General features: G+C 40.0%; 1 protein-coding gene across 1 annotated transcript in view; it reads right to left on the bottom strand.

Moving 5' to 3' along the window:
- Window positions 1–22,067, bottom strand: part of GAD2 (glutamate decarboxylase 2) — an 80,194-nt gene that overhangs the window by 592 nt on the left and 57,535 nt on the right. Inside the window, exons 12-15 of the mRNA XM_063100260.1 lie at window positions 17,233–17,311; window positions 12,660–12,809; window positions 7,290–7,397; window positions 6,874–6,963 (exon numbers count right to left, since the gene is read on the bottom strand). Coding sequence (XP_062956330.1) covers window positions 6,874–6,963; window positions 7,290–7,397; window positions 12,660–12,809; window positions 17,233–17,311 — 427 coding nt within the window. The remainder of the gene's footprint in view (window positions 1–6,873; window positions 6,964–7,289; window positions 7,398–12,659; window positions 12,810–17,232; window positions 17,312–22,067) is intronic.

Raw genomic sequence — 22,067 nt, 5'->3', positions numbered from 1 at the left:
CAATACCAAATGATGCATGAAGCAGACTTTTGGCAACTTTACCGAGACCTTAAAGCTTTCTAGTTTCTTTTCATTCTCCTTTTGCATTGCCTCTGTTGATAAGATATTTCAAAAGATTTTCCTTAATAATGATGAAGAATCAGCTGGGGCAAAAAGCTGAACCCACAGGAATTTAACATACAGAAGCATATCACAGACAAGATTTTACTGCATTTATGCCGGACTGCTGTGGTTCTCACTAGTTCTCCTTGTGTATGAAACAAAGTTTAAACTCTTTAGCTCAGCATTAAAGCCTTCTGTCACCCAGCTCTGAGGACTCACCTCACACTGCTCACCAAAATGAATCTTCAACTCTGACAAGACTCGTTTATTAAATACCCTTGAATGTACCACATGCACTTTTACTCCTTCACATTTGTCATCAGTCTTAACCATGTCATACTTGTTCTCTTTGCTCAGAATCCCTTTTTTCTTCCAGTCCACATCCTACACACACTCCAAGACTCCAGCACAGTCTTATAACTGTGATGAAGTCTTTCCTGACTTCTTCAGTCCATTCGTATCTTTCCTCTTTTAAGTTGCAAATACACGACCCTTACCCATAAATTCTGACTATATGCTAATTTCCTATTGTCCTCTTACTTATGAGCAAATACATATTCTCTCTCTATCTCAACTGTAAGCTCCTAGAGGGCAGGCACAGTGTCTTTTGCTTCTTTTGTTTACCAGCACAGTGTTGGGTACATGCTGAGAGTTTTCTGTGTTATTACTATCTAGGAAGAGGCACAAATTGAAAATATGACTAACTGTATGTATGATCTGTACACATATATTTACCATTGGAGATTATAAATATAACATCTGATCTTTTAAGTTCATTGCTGCAAATACATAGCCAGGAATGGTAGACATAGGAGAAGCTTTACACTTATTTGAGATATACCTGGTCAAAAACTCAATTCAAAATGGGGACTGTGCCTTACCTCGCAGTTGGATTCATTCTAAATAAAGGATAGTTAGATTCTAATGGAATGCTGTTATGAACATCTGACTTTTGAATATCAACTCTTAAATAATCATTGATTGACAATGAGGTTTTCATCTTCAAAGTACTCAATGCACAAAATCAGCAACCTTCCCATCAAGCCTGATCATGTGTTAGTTACTGAAGACAAAACCAACAGACAGACTTCACCTTCACTTCACATGCTGAACCTAATTTCCTCATCTGAAAATGAATGTGGCCGATGATCCCAGTGCTGAGATATTCTGATTCTACAGTAACAAGTTCTTACATCTATTCCTGCCCCTCCCTTGTTGGGTGAGGAGGTGATGCAGAGAGGAATGTTTCTGTTGGGTTGATACTTCTTTTCACCTAAAGTAGTAAGGATGTATGCAGAGCATCATGCTAATCCAAGATAATAAATATAAAAAAGAATTTAAATATCTGAAGTCTGGAATTCAGTTCTGAAAATAGATCTACTAGAGCATTATTACTTTGTGCTGTGAGATATGGCAAGTCAGTGTGTTCTTGGGAAGAGAAATCCCAGATTAGAAAAGGAATTCCAAATATACATGGTTATGGGAATTTAAGGACAAGTCATGTAACTATTTCTTAGTTTTATTTGTACAATAAATCATGCTTGCTCTTTAGAACTGATAAAATAATGGCAATGTTTTACTCAGTGAATTAAATTCTAATTTAGGTCTCATGGGCAATTCAAGCAAAAACACATAAGCATGACATTAATTATTAAGGACAGATGAATGCAAATCAAAGGTCAAAAGAGTAATGTTAACAGCCACATCCCAAACAGATTTTGGCATAAAGTGAGATTGAAGATTGAATCTCCCCAGTTCCTGAAGCAAGCTGAGATGGCAGAAATCACAGCTGTCTAAATACATATGACTTTTGGTTGCTTCCAGAAAATGCTCATGAACTAAAATTAGCTGGAACATGGAACGTCTACTTCACTGCATACTCACTACTTGCAAGTTGAAAAGGAAGATAAGATTCTGATGAATATATAGAGTTTTCACTTATTTCTAGACTTTTTTTTCTTTCAGATTTTTGGTTTTGCTGAAGAAAGAAAGTCAGCTGAGAAAGAGAGATACTGCATGTTGAAGAATTCACTAAAGACCTAATCAGACTCCAAAGTAAGAACACTTTGGGGCTATCTTAAGAGTTTTAGAGTATTGTTTCTCCTTTGGGCCATCATTTTTTTTTAGTCCTTCAGAAAACAATAACCAAGGCCCCATCAAATTACCAGTGACATACTTTACAGAAATAGAAAAAACAATTCAAACATTTGTGTGGAAAAAACAAGATACCCAAATAGCCAAAGCAATCCAGAGCAAAAAGAACAAAGCAGGGGGTATCACATTCCCTGACTTCAAAATATACTACAAAGCAATAGTAATCAAAACAGCATGGTACTTGCACAAAAAAACAGACACATAGACCAATGGAACAGAATAGAGAATTCAGAAATAAATCCACATACCTATAGCCAACTGATTTTTGACAAAGGAGACAAGAACATACATTGGGGAAAGGGCAGCCTCTTTAGTAAATGGTGCCAGGAAAATTGGATATCCACGTGTAGAAGAATGCAACTCAACCCTTGTCTCTCACCACATACCAAAATCAACTCAAAATGGAGTAAAGGCTTAAATGTAAAACCATAAAACTTTTAGGAGAAAACATAGGAGACAAACTTCAGGACATAGGTCTGGGCAAAGATTTTATAAATAATACTTCAGAAGCACAGGGAACAAAAGCAAAAATTAACAAATGGGATCATATCAAACTAAAAATCTTCTGCACAGCAAAGGAAACAATCAACAGCGTGAAAAGACAACCTGCAGAATAGGAGAATATTGTATTGTATATTTCAAGATAGCCGGAATAGAGGATCTTGAGTGTTATGACCACAAAGAAATGATAAATATTTAGGTAATAGATATGCTAACTATTCTGATTAGATCATTATACAATATATGCATGTATCTAAACAAACTGTACCCCATAAACATGTACATTGAAAAAAAATTTCAAAAAACAAACCAGGGGATTCTCCCACAATTTGAATCCACATTTGTTTCCTCCAAAAAGAGCTCATACTAAAGCATCATGAAATAACTTTACAAGATATCATAGAAATGTATTTTATACTATGTGTTAGAAAACCTTTTTACTGATAAATCTTGGAAGCCTGAAAGAAATTTTTGAAAAATGAACAAGCACAATAACCATAATTAAGACACTCTGAAATGTTAAAGTCTCATCAATTAAATTCCCCATTATACTTACTAACATAAACTTTAAAAGAATCACCTTAAATATTTACTATTAAATCCATTGTTGACCTTTTGAAAATTCATCAATTAGTGTAGGACTATGAAAACTGATAGAAGAGATGTGGAAAATGATCAAGAATAATAAATATTACAAGAAGATGATGATGAAAAAGAACTAGAAACACAAGAGGTGATCAATAGACCAGCCTTTTGATTCTTGTTTGATAAACATCTGCATGGAGTCCACTTGTTGTTGCTTCCTTGTGTCTAAGTGTGGTCATGTCCCCCTGGTGCCCCATGCATTCTCCGTCTGCTCTGCTTCAGGGACAATGTATCACCTGCACACTCACAGTCCTGACTGAGCAGCAAGAAACACATCAACCATATACTCCTCTTTCTCTCCCTTCTGAGGATGTGACTGTGCTTGTTATAGTAATAACTGTGTCTGTTATCTAGATAACTGTCCCCAGCCAGTGCACTCTGAGAAAAGGCCTATGATCCACTGTTAGGTTTCCTAAATGTCGTTTCCCTTCCTTATTCTGGAATATGAAAAAGGTACTTGCTACAGACTGAATGCTTGTGTCCTCCCAAAATTCATATGTTGAAATCCTAACCCTCAATGTGATGGTATTAGAAGGTGGGGCCTTTGGGTGTTGAATGGGGTTAGTGCCTTATAAAAGAGACCCTAGAGATCACCTTTTCCTTCTTTCTGCCATGTGACAAAAAGACTGTTTATGAACCAGAAAGTGGGCCCTTAACAGACACAGAGTCTGCCAGTGCCTTGATCTTGGACTTTCCAGCCTTCAGAACTGTGAGAAATAAATTTCTGTTGTTTATAGGCCACGCAGTCTATGGAAGTTTGTTTTTGTAGCCTGAACAGACTAAGACAGTACTTCAGCTCAACAAATGGCTTTTGATTTTTGTATGTTAAAGCCACGTACCAGGCAAGAGGGTACAAAGGGTAATTTGCTGACTTGTCCAGAATTTAACTTTATTTTCTTGTTTCCCACACAGTACACAGAAGACTCCACATTTCCCCAGTGTTGGATCCATATCAGCACTGACCAAGAGAACTCTGTGTAATGAGTGAGATGTTCTATATCCTCACTATCCAATACAATAGCTACTAGTCACAAGTTGAGCATTTGAAATGTGGCTAGTGTGATTGAAGAACTGAATATTTAGTTGAATTTAATGTTAATTTATTTAAATTTAAATGTAAATAGCCACATGTGATTACTACTACCGTATTGGTCAGTACAGATTATTTATTTCACCTCAGCTCTTTTAGCTCTGGGAGTGTATGCATGTGTAAGTGTGTGTGTGGGTTCCTGTACATTATAATTTAAGGGCTTTATACTCAATAAGGAACTTTTCTGGAACTCTGAAGAATTATTTACATAAATAAACTAAAGTTAACCTGATATTTCATGTGGTTCTAGTTTCATTTCTAAATCTGAATTGCTGAATTCTTTCTATGAGAGAAATGACGATGGAGTCATAACAGAGACAAAAATCAGGACAATTCATTTTGCAATCCCCAGAGAATTTCAAATTTGAAATACCAACTGTATAAAAACAGTTTACTAGTATTTTAATTGCTGTCTCCAGGAAATAATCTCCGCCCCCATCACAGGTTATACAATGAGCTAAAATCTAAGAGGCATTTGAAGAGGTGTATTTAAATGGGAGAATCTCAGAGTTGACTTTTGCTCAGAAAATGAAGGAACCTTTTCTGTTCTGTATTCCCTTCTTGCCCTGTCCCTAGGCCAAGTGATAATGAACTGATTCAACAAATGAAATCAGCCAAACTACTGTGTGGATTCTCTGTCTGGGTTCATTAAAGAAGTGAAAGGCACTGGAATGAAAACATCTAATTTTTGTTAACTTGTGAAATAAAATTAGTCATTGTTAAGGTAATTTACACTATGGAGAAGCTATACCATAAAAATTCCAGGAAAAATATGAATTATTTCCTCTCAAAAGATAGGAGACACTCCCCCATCATTCATTCTTTTTTTTTTTTTTTTTTGCCTGCACCTATCATCTTGTCCAAAGCGACCTCCACTTACTCCCTCCCACCTCTTGAAATGAACCAACTTCATTAAAACTTCAAACACGACCACAACCTCTCTCACCCCAACACATGCACCACAGATCCTGGTTCTTGAAGCTTTCTTCCATCTGTTTCTCTAGGTCAGTGGTTCTCAACCTGGGCTGCCTGCTGGAATCACCCAGAGAACTTTTAGAACTGTTCCCAGGCTCACCCAACAGCAATTAAATTCTCAGGGTAAGCCCTGGTCACTAGTGTTGTGTATAAAGCTTCTGGATGATTCTAATGTATAGCCAGGGTTGGGAGTTACTACTCTAATTAGGAGGCTTGGTTTAAAGACCTCAATCATGTGTAAGCTTCCCCAGATAAGTTCAAACTTTTTTTTTTTTTTTTTTTTTTTTGCGGCTGGCCAGCACAGGAATTGAACCCTGGACCTTGGTGTTATCAGCACCATGCTCTAACCAACTGAGCTAACCAGCCAGCATGATGTGGAGTTTGATACTGGATTGCTTAAGGGCAGGTGTTAACATTTACAGGCTTTTCTGAAGGCTTTAAATCCACAGAAAATCCTGTTCTTTGTTTTACGTGGAAGGAAATTAAGTGTCCCAAAACTTGAGTGAGGATCTTCAAGCTCCTTAGCCGTGGGGCAGAGGCTCCGGGCAGTGACTGCAGGAGGATCGCTCTTGCACAATGAAAAAAAAAACCCAACCCACCAGCCAACCAACCCACTCTGAGGTCCAAATATACATGATGGTCCCTAGTTTTCCATTCCTATTTCGCCCATATGTATATGCTAGGAGCAGGAGAGGATAAAAGATAAAGGGTGTCTTACTGACCACAGTAGAATTTAAAGCTCAAGCCCTCAGGCTCTGGAGTCAGACTTTCTGTGCGATTTGGGGAAAGTTACTTTTTCCCCTTGTGCTTCAGTTTCCTCATCAGCAAAATGAGGCCACACCAGTACTTCCCACACCAGTTTGCTATGAGACTTTAAGTGATCTAATGCCTGATAAAAGCTGAGCCCGGTACACAATACACACTCTAAACGGTGGCTGTTCTTACATTTCTCCTTGTCCTGTTGCCTTCTGGGAGTCAGGACAGCTCCAAAAACCCACAGGGTAGCTTTGACCTTGGCATCTCAAGGGGGTCAGCAGCAGCTTTATTTTTTAACCATTCCTGGTACCTGAAGCCTCTTTTGTGCTTTTAACTAAGAACTGGTTTCGCTTGGAAGATCAGTCAACTTCAGCAACGGTTCTTGCTGCTTTATAAATGCCAGTTAAAGATATCACCTAATTACTTATTTTAAGATATTATAAACTCTAAGAATACAAGCAAGTAGAGTTGTGAAAAGTCTGCATATATCAACTCTGCACGGCCTGGCTCTGCAGGAGCCACAGAAGGGAGTGGGTCCATGCAGCAAGGTTGGATTTCTGCTAAAGACATATGCATAAGTCATAAAGATGAAATGCATGTGAAAGGCCCAATATACACACATATCAAAAAGGAAAAAGCTGGGCACTTACTTTTGAGAGGCGACTCATTCTTTCTTCATTGTCTTCTAGAACACGCAAACTCGGAGGCACATACCAGAAGCAGACATTTGTGTGCTGAGGCTACAAAGAGGAAAGTAAGATTCACACCCAGCCCAAACTGACAATTTTGAAAATTCCAAGGATATTTCAAATCTATTTATTTGGTAGGTTCAGACTATAATTCTTACTTTTAAGGCAGTGATCGCCTTTGGAGTGTCTGACTTTCACAATATTATATGGAGTTATGGGAATTTGATCTTTATTCCGGCTCAGAATAGCTACCCTGTCATCCACTCCTTCCTTTTTGCAATGGTCCCACATACCTGGACAGCACATCATTTACATCAAGAAATGTCAGTGATAAGAATTAGAATTGACTAAACTTTTTGGGGTTGTACAATACATACCTTCCCGTCAAACACCATTTCATATCCTTCTCGGTTTTTTATGATATTGTATAAATACTCTGCCAGCTCCAAACACTTATCAACATGTGCTTCAAACCCAGTAGTCCCCTAAGTGAGAGAAGAACAAAGCTCAGTAGGCAGCTGAGAATGCGGGTAGAGTTCTCAGTGGAGGTGCAGGGACGAAGTGATCCCTCTGGAAATGGATGGTCATCCTGCTACTTCTGTCGTAGCAATGCTCTGGCACTTTCCTGACACAAGACTGTTTCTATAGGCTTTTCTGGCCATTATGCCATTATTTTCTCTTTATGCTCTCCCGCTCAGGTGCTTTTGTTCTTTTGCATAACTGCTCTCCACAGCAGACTCCTTTTCTTTCTGAGCCTCCATCCCCCAGGCAATTATTTTAATTACTCAAGGGGAAAATTTGCCTCTGCTGTTCATAGTAGTAATCATGCAAGTCGTTAATAACAGGAGAGCTGGGCTATTATCTTCCTGTGGATAGGAAGCATCCTCAGAGATCCCTCAGGACACCTGCTTAACCCTCCCTGCCGTGTAAATTTTCCCTTCCCAGACCCCATCTTTGTTTTCCTGTTACAGGACAAATGGGGTAGGTACTTGATGAAGATTAGTTGAATATATAAATGAATGAATCTTAGGGAGCACACAGATGCTTTGTGAGCCTGTCATTCTGCCATGCTCTTTAGTGTTCTTTTTTGGTTATGGATAAAGACTCACATGTCTGTAATGGGGGAACATTATCACAGAGGTTTCTAGCTCTGGAAGCCCTGAATCTGGACTTAGAAAAAAAAACACAACAGCCTTGGACTGGAGCTCTTTAACTGATGTCAGGACACACTAGGGCATTACTTTTTACAATGGCTTTCCTCTTATCTCCTTCAGCCTTTGCTCAATGCTAATGGAAAGCTTAGAAAAACAGTTAATGCTCATCCCCGATGAGCACTTAGAACTGGCCTACCAGTAACTAATCCAACACGGAAACTAAAGGGAACAATTCCAATGGAGATAAGATGGGCCCGCTTTCCTACTTACACGTGGTCTCATCAACTCAGCTAAAAGGGGGACCCAGCATAGCCCAGTGACTCGTAACATCTGAAGCACGTTTAAGAATAAGCTATAGGGAAGCGATCTAATGAGTTCAGAAATTCATTTCTTTGGAGATTGCTGCCCCAGCTGACTGGCACCAGGAGGATGACTGGCTCCTGATGACCCCCAGGAAGGGCCTGGGCTGATGCCTGAATGCTCAGGACAGCACCTATGCCATGAGCTCCAGGAGTCTGTGTGCTATGGAAATGAGAATTGGTATGGACTGATGTGTCAGTTCAGGTCTATTTGCGATGAACCCTGGCTATGCAGGAGTCCACAGAAGGGAGTAACCTATGCACCAAGGTCAAATTTCTCCTAAAGACACATGCATATGTCATAAGATGCTGCTTCCGAAATAACTAGTGTATCCCTTGCTGCTATGTCCATGTTTACTGACACCACCCTAGGTCAGGCCCTCTTACTTTTCAACTGGACTGTAGTTCCCTAATCATTCTTCTGTCATCCACTAGTCTCAGAATATGCACTTGAGATTCTTCTTGACCATCTTCCTGGAAAGGCCTTCTCCCAGCTCTGCTGCTTGAATTCTTAATATTCTTCCTATCCTGTTCAATCCCCATGTCAAGGGTCATCTCTTAATAAAGCATTCTCGGTTCTCAAGCTAGGAAGGTGCGTCTGTGTTTCTTTCATGACCCTTTATATTCCATCTTATGAGATGGCTATCTGTGCATTTATCTTGTCCTGTCTGGAACATAGTCACCTCCTCATCCCATCCAGCACCAGACACAATAACAGATGCTCAACTTCTACTTATTAAAATATTTTAGAGAGAAACTGAACATTCAACTTCTCTATCCTATAATGACTTTTTCTTTTTTCTCAGCCATTTGCTGAATCCCTTTATTATCCACATTTTTATTAGGAAGTCCAATCGTAAAAACTACATGGAAACCTGCCAATTTGTATAACCACAAACAAACACAGAGATTTACTGTGAAACCTTGGCAGTTACATATTAAGCCATCCCTGCAGGTTTAAAAGAAGGGCAGTCATTTTAAGGTTTATTTATTTTTGTCTGCCACCAAGTTTTAGCCACTGAGAAAATCTATCAACATGGAAAATAATTGTCAAATCCTAGGATTCTCTAATAAAATGCAGACAAAATTAAAGTCCCACTCAATGAGAATAGAATGGAGGGCAAGCGCTGTATCTTTGCTAACGACAGGCTTGCATCTTACTATCTAGAACGCCTCTCAGCATCCTATATCAGGAGGCTCATTTTTTGCATAAATTTGCTCTAATCATGTTATCTTGGACTTAATATGATGGCCATATCGGTGCATTTAGCTCCATTAGTTATTAACGGATTAGTTTGAGGAATAGAAATTTATAGTTTAGGTTATTATTTTTCATATGGTTTATCTATCTGGCTAAGGAGAAATTGTGAATTAATTTGAAATTTGCATGCTCTAGGCATATCTGATAACAGAGGGTTTACTGAATTAATGCTATGCTTCTTCTAATTATTCTTTTTCAGATTGTTTCCTCATTTCTGGGGCATGCTGGACAGAGCATCAGAGCAGCTCTGTCATAGTTCTGCTTGTGGGGACAGGATGACTTCTCCTTTCTTGGCTGGCACGACTAGATAGCGTCTGATGTGAGAGTACAATTATGTTCATCTCAGATCTAGATTGTAGAACCAAACTTATTGCTTTAATAATTATTATCATTTCATTTTGCAAAAAAATAGAGCTTTAGGTTGAAAACCAAATGAAGTTTTGCCTTTTAGATGTCTAGATACTCGAGGTTTTGCATAAGGAATTAAAAGACTATCTGCTCATAAGTAACGCTGCTGCTGTGATTTTTCTCTTTTCATCCTCTCTCCCAGTGCCTTTATTTCAGCACTTTAAAAACTAGATCTTTTGCCTTTATTTCAGGCTTCATCTGGTCTTGCTGTTTGATTCACACCTGATGTCCTCCAAGTTATTTCCCTAAGAACCAACGAGCTGCACCACGCTGGAAAGGAGGCTTCAGATAGAAACAGAGCAGCAGGAACTGATGAACCATGAGAGAAACATTTTTATGTAAATATAGCTAATGATCATCAAATTAATAAAAGCACCACAGGAAGAAGAGACAAAAAGAATGATACTTGAAGTAAGAGGAAACATGCACACTATTTAGAGATCAAGCTCTTTAGGGCTGGCCCGTGGCTCACTCGGGAGAGTGTGGTGCTGAGAGAGATCAAGCTCTTTATAACTCACTACCCGATATTTACGTTTATCATTTTGTGATCTCCCAAAATCAATGAAATAAAAAACTTGCTCGTTTAAAAACCACCTGGGAGTACACCAACAATTGATACTCTTGATTTTTTTTTTTTTCCAGATCAAAGTGTCATTCCCAACAGAATGAGTCTCATCTTGGATGGTGGAAGCCAGGTACATGTCCTTATGTGGTTCTCAACTTTCAAAAGAGGGAGGGAGCCCCTGTCCAGATCAAGGGAAGGGAGCCCATCAACACCCCCTTTACTGGAAAACACAGTAGAGTTCGAGTCGCTGTCCAACACTTAGCAATACTTGCAGAAAATTCAGCTGGGGTAGATCCTATTGTGGAGACTTACCTGAAGGACATGTAACTAGCCATCCTTGGAAACCATCTAAGAATTATTTCTGCATTAAGCAAGACCATCCATCTATTTAAATTTCCTCTTTTTTCCAGAATGGATTTTTAAAAGATTAAAAAAAAAATACTTGTGGGTTGCATGGTATCACTCCCAAGCCCCCTCTTTTTCTTGTTTGCAACCCTTCCCATCTGAACAGCTTAAAGCAATTCAGTTTACTGTGAAAAATTTTATGGACAACAGCATGTGGAATTTCTTGCTGTGGACATGGTTTCTACCTCTTTACACAGACCCGAGGAAGAAGCCATTTGCTGGTCTCATTCAGGCACGACTCACTCCTGCTGACCAAGTTAACTGCTTCTTCCTGTGTGACTGAGCCTGTTGCCTCTTTGTGTAAGCTACCTACAAAGCTTAGAGCCACACGTGTGGCCTCTCTACCAAACATGCAGGACCTCAGGAGACACCAGCTTTCCCCTCTCTCTTTCTCATTGTCCTTTGTTAGGTTTCCCTCGAATACTCTTTTTGCAGTTGGATTTCTATAGCATATACAGCTGGCTCTGGCCATTGCCTCATGGGAGAGATAAATGAAACCAGGTGGGAAGTCACTGATTTGTGACCTTTAAGTTAGGAATCTGATCAACATTCAAAATCAAATCTTTGACCTTTCCAGCCTGCTTACATGTAAATATAAATATATACTCTTTGAAGGCTACCATTAGGTCCAGCCAGTACTACACACCATTAGTTAAAGAGTATACCTTGCCGAGAGAGAAGGGATCACCTACGGTTAAATTCTGAGGTAAACAGAGAACCTGTACAAAAGGAGGTGATTAGGTACTTTTGGAGTTTTAGAAAAAGCTTTGTAACTAGAGGTTATCCCTTGAAATGTCAAAAATAAGCTACCATGGTGGGCTTTTTACTTTGCTTTTTTTGTTCTCTAAACATATACTTTCAGGAATTCTCTGACCTACCTTGCCTGGATTGTAGGTCATAAGACTCCCATTCCAGAAAAGGTCCTGCCCCATATCCTGGAGGATCGAATGCTATTCAGAGAAGCCAAGAGGAATCTGAACAGATAGGCCTTGCTGGGTTTCCCACTCAGTCTATTAGCATCAGATCACACTTTTCTTGTCCAATCACATTTCTACATGGCTGGGCCTGCTTCATAGAACCTAAGCCTAAGTATGGATAATTTTCCCCAAATCTTTGGGTCTGCATTCTGAAGGCTCCTGTGTCATGTAAAACTGTGAAACAATAAAATTTGCTATGCCTCTTCTTCATATTAAAAAAATAAATAAACATATGCTTTCAGATTGCATTAATCTACCCCGGTGATCAATCCCTGGGTAAAAACCAAGAGTCAGGGGATTAAAAAAACCTAACAACAACAAGAAACACCTACTAAAAATTAAGGTGTTCTGCTCTATAAAGCAAAATGGATTTGTTTTCTAGATGAGTGAGCAGGAGAAGAAATTTGGCTTGAAAGGCAAAAAGCAAATAATGGGTTTGATTATATGGTTGCTCATGTAGAATGCAGGTATATCGATATCAATATAGATATAGGGTTAAAGAGAAATGTAATCGTGGGTAATTTTCAACTTAGAAATCAATTTTTAACATGTCATAATAGGGGTTGCCAGATAAGAGTTTGTTTTTAGTTGACATTTAGCTGGCGTCCATGTACTCACCTTTGCCCTCCACATTAGCCATAATTTAAATACATCGACGTGGCGTCCGCACTGTAAGGCCTTGTCCCCAGTGTCATAGGACAGGTCGTAGTGTTTATCTTGCTGAAAGAGGTAGGAGGCATGCATCTGGTTGCAATTCTGCATCAGTCCCTGAAAGAGAGAAGAGAAAAGTTAAACTCTGCTGACTGTCCATTAGATTTACATTGTGGTGGGAATTGTTAGGAAAAATATATAAAAAAAGAGACATTGTATATCTTGGAGAAAGAAAACATTAAGAATCAAATGAAAAAAAAAAAAGATGGGGCCAAAATCTGGAAAGGAACGTCCAAGCCATTGTGATAGGTCAACTCTGTGGGATAAATGGGATAAATGTAGGTCAAATGTCAGTAGAGGTTAACAAGGACATACTTGTACTTACACTTTTACTCGCTATTTTAAGAGAAGACATTTATAAAAATCAATTGATAAATAAAAATCACAACCATTCTTTGGAGAACATCCTGATATTTGGTTTTGTTGTAATTAAAATATTTTGGAAGCTCTTTCATTCTGTAAAATATTAGTGCAATTATCTGAGTGTTTCCATCCATATCTAGTTCAAGTATTTTATCATTTAGCCATTAGAATTTGAGCTCTCTTTGCAAATCATTCCTATCATTTTTTTATATGCTAAAATCTAAAAAATTAAATACATTGCAGTTCTGAGATGAATTTAAATAACCAGCCTTTCAAATGTCATGTTCTTCTGTTAAGAGTGGTCAGAGCTTCAGGACTGCGTTTTCATAATCAGTTGCTTAAGATAATTACTGTGGGAAGTTTCGTTATCAATGACCATTCATTTGCCCTAGCACCATAACCTCACTATGGAAATGGGTGGCAAAGTGATTGGACTATTCCAAAGAACAGTGAATGACTAAAATAGCATTGCCAGTCTCCTTACCAGAAACCCCACCATGTTTCAACTTGTCACAATCCACTGGAAGCCTTTGACTCTTTTGTTATCTACTATATAATTGCGATTTTACAAAAGCTTTGCCATTTGGTTTTGTTTCTCTTGTGACTCATGACAAGAGAAGAAAAGGCTAAAATGTGATCACTTAGTTGAAGTTAGAAGTGAGAAAACTTTTAAAAAATTATCTGAACTAAAACACAATGCAATGCAACAACAATTTTAAGTAGGTTTTGAAAGACAGAGTGTCCAGATGGCAGACAACAGAACTGAACTCTACATTGTAGTTCAGTTCAATACATTTGAAAAAGAAAATTCACTTGAAGACTAAGATGTGAAAATTGCAACAGATCCTTTTATTTTGTTTCACGGTCACAGAAATGTTGTGCAATTCTTCCCCTGGCCATACAAGCTCACAAATAGGTGCCATCAATGCTAGGGGAGACCACCTCAGAGTGTGGAATGGTGGATGGATCAGACCTACTGCTATTGGGGTAGAAAAAAGAACTCAAAGCACACGATCTCTAAAAAGCTGGATAGCACCAGTCTCATCACTGTACGGAAGGATAAATAGAAGAGATGTAGTTTTTCATTCAGAAGGCCTTGGTGAGATAGTGCCCTGGTTCTGAGCCATGACAAAGTTATCGACCATCATGTCCCAAACTATTTTAAACACATTAATAATTGCTGTACAAAAAGAGATTCCCACGCTCAAATAAACTGAGGAAACTTTATATCATAAATCCCTTCTTTTTTAGATATTGCAGTACATATCAGCATATTAAAGGCTCCAATAAGCCCTGAAACAATAAGACTTGTTTTTAACTCTAATCCAATATATCTCCACATTTTTTAACTAAGAACTCTCTTATCATAGAACACTTATCACTATCTTATGGAATGGTATTCTTCGTTGGACTCCAACAAAAGAAATGCTGTCAGAGCATAATAAACTCTTCGGTTTGGAAGGGAGTTTAGAGCTTATTTAAGCTATTCCTCCCCAACAAAGAATCCTTTCTATACCCTTACTAATAAGGAGTTGTCCAATCTCTATTTAATCACTTTCCTTGATGATTAATTTGTTCCTCCTGTTGGACAGCTTAATTTTTAGAAAAGCATTCCTTTTACTGACCCCAAGTCCCCCAAAGCCTCAGGAAAAAACCGAATCTCTTCCACTTGACCGTCCTTTAAACTGTGAAGGCAGCTATCCTTCTCTTGGCACTTTATGTTCATTTTTTCCCCCTCCAGGTTAAACATCCTTAGTTCTTTCAAGCTTCCCTCTTACATGATTAGCAATTGCTCCTCACTGTTTGAGCTCTAGCTTGATGGGGTCCCGGTATGATTTGGCACCCAGCTAAGCAAAACGCTGCAGGTGTGGTTTAACCAGAGGAGAGTGGGAGACTACCACCGGCCTTATGAGGGAACTCCACTTCTTTTATCTGATTAATATTTTCTGAATGGTATTTTTCTTTTGACTCATGGTTGACTCTGCAGAGTACAGCTGAACGTCCCATGCCTTTTTCACTAGTCCAGCAATTTAGCCATGTGTGAAAAAGCCTACCTTGGCCAGTCAAAATATAACCACCCTACACTTGGACGTATAGGCAGGGCCTTACGATGATCTCCATGAACAATTTCCCTTTTTTGGATGTGACTCACTGTTCCAGTCTGTAAAAATAATATTGCGTTCTGATTCTGTCACTACACGCATTTACTCTACCTCCCAGCTTCTTCTCATCTGAAATGTTAATAAACTTTAATGTTTTACTCAAACTGTTGATGAGTATTTTGAATAATATAGGGTTAAGCACCAAGCCACAAGCCGCTGTCCTGGGTAACATCAAATTACCAATCAGTGGGTCCTTCCAGTGCAGTCATCTAATCAGTTCCAAATCTGCCTAACTATTTTCATCTGACTCGAGTTTCTCTTTTGTTCTGTAAGGACATGATGACAGCTGATATCAAAGATCTGGGTGAAATTTAAATAGCAAAAACTGACTTTCTCCTTTCACATAGTATTAGTTGAGGTTTGCATGAGCAAGGGTAGACGATACTATATTAAAGTGAATTTTTAACTGATGGAAAACCAGTATGAAAGGATATTTTTCGATGACTCCTCTCATTTTGGAGAGAAATCTCTATCTCAATCCTGTGTCAATATTTTTTTTAATTACTTTGATGAAGACACAGTAGCCATGCTATTTAAATTTGTGGTTGACAACAGGAGGTATTAGGAACCATAGAAATAATAACACCGTTTGACCCAGCAATCTCAGTGTGAGGAATCTACTTTAAGAAAATAATCAGGAATGTGATCAAAAATATATGTTTAAGGATCTTATCAAGCCACTACATAAAATATTGTTTAATATTTTAACATAAGGGTATGATTCATTCAATTATGTGATAGAATAGTATGAGGCCATTAAAAATTATGTTTTGGAAGATCATACTCACAATATAATGTTAAGTATAAAAAAGAATAAATATGTATATATGACATAGACAATACCCATTTTAACTATATATATTTATTTACACATTTTGTAATTATTATTTTTTGGTGACTGGCCAGGACAGGCATAGAACCCTGGACCTTGGTGTTACCAAAACCATGCTGTAACCAACTGAGCTAACTGGCCAGCCTCTGTATATGTTTTAAATATGTATATATTTCTAGAAAAATTGTGGGAAAAATATTCAAAAACAGTAGTAATGTTTATCTACAAGTGACAGAATTTGGGGGACTCTAAATTTCTTTGTATTTCCTGTACTGCCCAAGTTTTCTAAAACAATGTGTGTTAACTTCATAACTAGGAAAAAGCTAAATATTTTTAAGTAAATAAAGATAACCTATTTAAAAATCCCTTTAATCTGGTGTTGCTTTATTATTGCTTATGAGATAAAAATTAACAGGGATAAACTGAAATTCCTTATTTGAGTCTCACGAACAAGATAAATGGAGAAGTGAGATTTGACTCCGACCTGGCATCCTGGAAGGGAAATTACCAAAGTGAGCTACAGAGAATGACCTTTAGCCTTGAGTGAAAGGGGTCATTGCTTATTCTTCTCTTTGCTGATTAATACATTTGCAGATGCCTTACGTTCTGAACATGGCATTAAATATTAAATAGAATAGAATGTAATTATGAGATATATAATACACACACGTACATATACATATATGTAAATATATATATATATATATATGAATTCTAGCACTAACCTTAATCCTATGTCATGTATATTTTTCCTTATGGTAAAAACTATCACTTCTCATATTCCACACACGAAAACCCCCCCAAAATTGGAAATTTAATTTTTTGAGGGAATAACGTAGAGGGTCTCTGGATTAGGGGACACATGGTACAGTTGAGGAAAGGAGTATCATACTGAAAACACAGAGATTAGGTCAAAGTTTATATTCTGAAAATTGAGACCCCCCTAAGCCTTTTTTCCCTCTAGGAGCCAGATTTTTACCCTTCAGGCAGGAATTTAGAAGAGTGCTCTGGGGAACGTGAGCAACCCGACAGAGAAGACCTAGCGATCTTGACATTTCAAGAGAAAGTCAATTGTACAAGGACGGTCAAACCCCACCGGGACGCAGAGTCAGGAAGGACGTACCTCTTCTCTAACCAGGAGAGCGGAGCACTGCAAGGGGACACCCATCATCTTGTGTGGATTCCATGTCACAGAGTTGGCCCTAAAATAAACAAATCACATAAGAGAGTGGCACTCCATGGCAGGCTTAGACTACCAGGGCCCTGCTCGTGGGCAACAGAGCTTCAGTTGCTTGGCAGTGTTTCTCAGACTCCAGGATGACAATAAAGTTACGAAACATAAAGTAGACTGTTAAGTGTGCAACCTTTTCTTTGTCCACAGAGACAGTGTGCCAGGCATGTGTCTCCATGCGGTGCCACCTGAGCTTGCGTGGAAGCATGCATTCTGCCTCACGCTGGTCTGAGGGCCCTTGAAGTGAGGGATCGTCCAGTCCAGGGTTCTACCTTTGGCCACCAATCATGAGGGCACCGGGCAGGTGAAGGGAGCTGCCTCATCTGTCTCCACTGTCCCTGCTTCTGACACTACTGGAGTGGCCTGGAGCTCGACCCAATTTCTCCTTCTTCTTATTGATGACAAAATTTCCCAAATATGCTCCTTTTGGAGTAGCTTCTAGCTAGTCCCTTGCTCCATCTCTTCTCAAATTCGGGTTTATCTTTCCAGACCACAGGTGAGATATGCCGTGGATCCCACAGCAGAGGTTTTCAATCTTTTTGTCCTCGCACTCCTGAGAAATATAATGCTCTCTCATCAGCAACAGTGATTCACAGCTCAGGGATCTATGTCGTCTGAAAAGTCTAAACCATAGTCCTAGTTCTGAGTCCTTTAATAATAATTATTATTTTAATCTGGACACAGCAATAGCGTCTTCGTTGACTCCTGGTCTCCATTTCATCCTCTGCCGGGTACCAGAACGGTCTTCTAGCTCTGTTTATGGCCCTCTCCTCTCCCTAAATTGTTGACAAGTTCCCTTTTGCCTTCAGCCCAAATTCCCAACTGTGGGGTATGGCTCGTGATGCCTGCCTTCACTTTCCTTTATCCATTTCATTGCACCAGATTATTTTTTGTTTTCCAAAAATTCTATTCTCATGCTCCTGGGTCTCATAATGTGACATTCCTGGAACGTCATCTCTCTTCTCTTCATTTGGTTAAACCTTATTTATTCTTTATGGCCCCAGATTCTTGAAGGATTGTCTCTGCTATTCAGCTTCCTTCAACTTCCCTACTGTGCTGCTCCAACCCCGCCTCCCCCAGTTCCCAGGGAAAGCAACTGCTCCCATCGAGAACTGTGAATCCTGCTGCTCACTTCACACGTTCATTGGGCAAGTTGAATCTTCTGGAAGACTGGGGGGTCCTTGAGAATGAAGATCATGAATGTGACCTTGCTATAAACAAGCCCACAGGAGGAAGGAGGGTAGCAGAACAATCTGAGGTGGCTGCCTCCAGAGTGCTGTGGCTTGCTGCCCCTGCTCTGGCTGACCAGACGTGGGCTCAACCTGCTCCTACCTCTTGGAGTGTGAGAGCCTGTGGAAGGAACGAGAAGCTGGGCAAGATCCCATCCATCCATTTGATGAAGGGAGGGTGTCAGGCAGCCAGTCAGAGAACACTTACTGCCCTGGGGATCTTATCTGAGCTACTAAATAGTCCAGCTCATCTTCTAGTCTTTCTCTGGCTCTGACACTGACTGTCAGATACATTTAGGACTGGAATTGGGTAAACAGAAGCAAAAGCAGTTCATAGTCAGCTTGCTGCCTCTGGAGAGAGGACTAAATGACTTGATGAATAATAATGGAACTGTGGTATTGAAAAGTTCCTTCCGAGAAATTATCTCTTTGCTCTGCAGAATGACCCTCGAGTCTAAAGCAGTAGGTAATAGTGGTTAAAGGAGAGCAGCTCAGAAGCCACGGAGTATGGGTTTGCAGCCAGGTTCCATCGTTTCCCAGCTGCGCGACCCTGAGCAATTTGCTTCACCTCCCTGGGCCTTGATTTCCTCATTTGTAAAAGGAGAATAACAGCACATTAAATGGCTTGGGTAAACTGTTTATATCTGTGCCTAACACAGAGCATTAAATAAATCTGGCCCTTGCTGTTCATTTCATCTGTCATTTATAAGCTTTGTGACATTGGGCACATACCACCATTTTATACATTCTATAATATTCTATAGCTATATGTTTAATCCTAATGAATGTGGCTTTTTAAGGACACCTGATGGGATAAGAAAGCAGTGGTCTTCCATTCTGTGACTGTGGGGGTTTATCTCTGTGCAGTAGCCCATTTGTCTTGGTAGACTAGAAGCTCCGAGGCCCTTGATGACCTGTCACTGAATTCTCTGTCCTACCTCTCTCTCAGAGGCACAAGGACATCTCATAAAGATGGCAGAAACTGTGCAGGGTGATTCGATGCCATGGCCTTAGTTTATTTGAGAAATGTTGGCAATTTATGAAAGACAGTCTCAGGTTCATCTCAAAATGTTTTGCTGTGGGATTCGGTCATGTGTCATCTGTAGTTTTTGGTAAGTTGGAGAGAACTGAATCCCCCAGGGCTGTTTTAAGACATATCCTGTGTCTTTATTTGCATCCCAAATCAGCAGGCCTGAAATGAACTCACTAACTTGCTCATCCTTCCACATCTACTCTTTCTCCTCTGCATTCTGTGTTCCTGGCACCACTTTGCTCCCAGGCATCCTGCCCCCACACCTCAGCACTGTGTTTGGTTTCATTCTCTTCTTCCCCTCTCCTGATGTCACCCCTTGCAGCTCTATTTCCCCATCTCCCAGCTCCATCCACTCATTTCCCTCTCAGCTACTACCAGTTCCCCTGCCCGCCCCTGACCTTTATAATGGCTTAATAGCTTCTTGTCACTCCCTGGCCTCCATCTCCTCTCTAATCCAGATATCTTTCCAAACCCTGGGTGAGATAACATCACTCCTCTGCTCAAAACCCTGCTATGGCTCCTACACCAGAGATAGCCATCTTTCTTGTTCCCACCTGAGGAGTATAATGCTCTTCACCTGTGACAGTGGCTCACATAGTAGTGATTCCCAGCTCAGGGATCTAGGTTATGTGGAAAGCACCACTGGGGGATTCTGATGTAGCTCTGTGACAGGTCCTCAGCTGAGACTCACTGGACAGGCCTTGTGCTCTTTCCACCAGTGTCCTAGCCACTGCCATGGTCCATCTCATTCCCCAACCACACTCGTCTGAACTTTCTCCAGCGACCCTGTATGCTTTCAAACTTCTGTGTCTGTGCTCCTTGGCCCTTTTTCCATTTCTGCTGCTGAAGTACCCCTCATCTGATGATGCTGAGCTCCAGTGCTGACCCTGCTGGTGAAATCTCCCTTTAATAATGCTGTTTGGAACGAATCATTCCTTCCCCTGTGCTCTCCAATCAGGTGGCCTGTCTGTCTCCTGAGCCTTTACTTCCTCTGCCTTCAATCCACTGTTAACTGTTGATCTTCCCTACTATATTCTAATCTCCTTGAAGATAGGCTTCATATCCCATTTACCTTTGTGCATACAGTGACCAGTGCTGTGGCTTGCATGTGACAGAGGTTCAGGAGCTGTTGAATTAATTTCTGATCCCCTGGCTCTCAGGGCAGATGTGAGGGCAATTGGTAATACAGCAGAAGTTACACTGAAGCCTTCCACTGAGCCTTAACACCTTGAGTATGAACCATACCCAAGGATTATAGGAAAAGCAACAGCCTGCATGGAGGAAGGACTGAAAAACAGTCAGTCTGCAATGCACAGAGATGTACTTTGGAGTATCAGGGTTCCTGGCATACCCTGTCAGCTACTCCATCTCTGGAAATATTGACAATGCTAGCAAGGAAGAGAGTTGTCTTCTGAGAAATCTGTAGGTTCTCAAAGGGGATGCCAGGCAGGACTCTAGGTACTTTTGCCATTTTGTTGTGAGACAGCATTCTGGGATCCCCTGACCACTGAAGAACCTCTGGGTTTGGAAACAAGAATTGAACATGGATTTCCTCCACTTTTAGAGTGAGTCCTAAACTTTGGTTTATGATGCTCGGAAAAAGGTAACTCTCCCAAGTGAGGCAAATTTCTTTCCTAAACCTGTGACCATGCAGATTATGCTCAAGTGGTTTCCATGGCCCTACAGCCTTATTCACCAGAGAAAGTGTGACTTTTGCTAACGAGTCGGCAAGATGGAGACTCTCAGGTGAACGGGTGGCTAACGGGCTGCCGCTGGAAGCAGAACACCTGCAGTCCCCTTAGTTTTAGGACTTCATATTTGGTTATTTCATTTAGTACATTAGCTACAATAGTTTCAAGAATTATGGCAATAAAAGAGGACTCTATGTTCCATGATGAATGTTCTAAGCTTTGCTCTCAAATAATAGTCTTTAGTACAAAAGCGTGTGGGTGTTTATTTTTCTGAAGTTCAGGGTAGGCAATTTAGTGAGCTTTCAACTAAAGGATACTCCACTGTTTTCAGCACTTGCAGTTGAATGTGGCATCAAAAGTAGAATAACAGATGCTCTTTTTTTTTTTTTTGTGCCAATCAGAAATTCAAAGAAGGGAAGGTACTATGTACTGGTCACATCACTTGAAAGTACATGAATTTAATTCTTGTTCTGATCATCTGACACCTTCCAAGTTGTCCTCTTACTTCTTTTTATGGTCTCTCTCTGTTTAGTTCATTGTCTGTCTCTTAAGCTTCTGGTTTCAAATGGATCTTCCCGACAGAAAAGGATTAGGCCTGGGAGAAGCCCTGAAGGACCAGAAGCAGAGGCCTAGAACTGGCAGCCTCTGGGCAGGACATGCCTGCCCCTGTACCCCCACAACTAAATGGGTACCTGCAATCAGAGCCTGGGCAGCCCTAGGTGCCTTAACTCAGCAGTGCCCAGGCCACATCCTGATCTGGTCAGCAGACTCAGG

This window comes from Cynocephalus volans, chromosome 6, assembly GCF_027409185.1.
Source record: "Cynocephalus volans isolate mCynVol1 chromosome 6, mCynVol1.pri, whole genome shotgun sequence".
NCBI classification, from domain to species: domain Eukaryota; kingdom Metazoa; phylum Chordata; class Mammalia; order Dermoptera; family Cynocephalidae; genus Cynocephalus; species Cynocephalus volans.
Note: the sequence above shows the minus strand (reverse complement) of the source record. Positions and strands in the feature narration are given on the sequence as shown.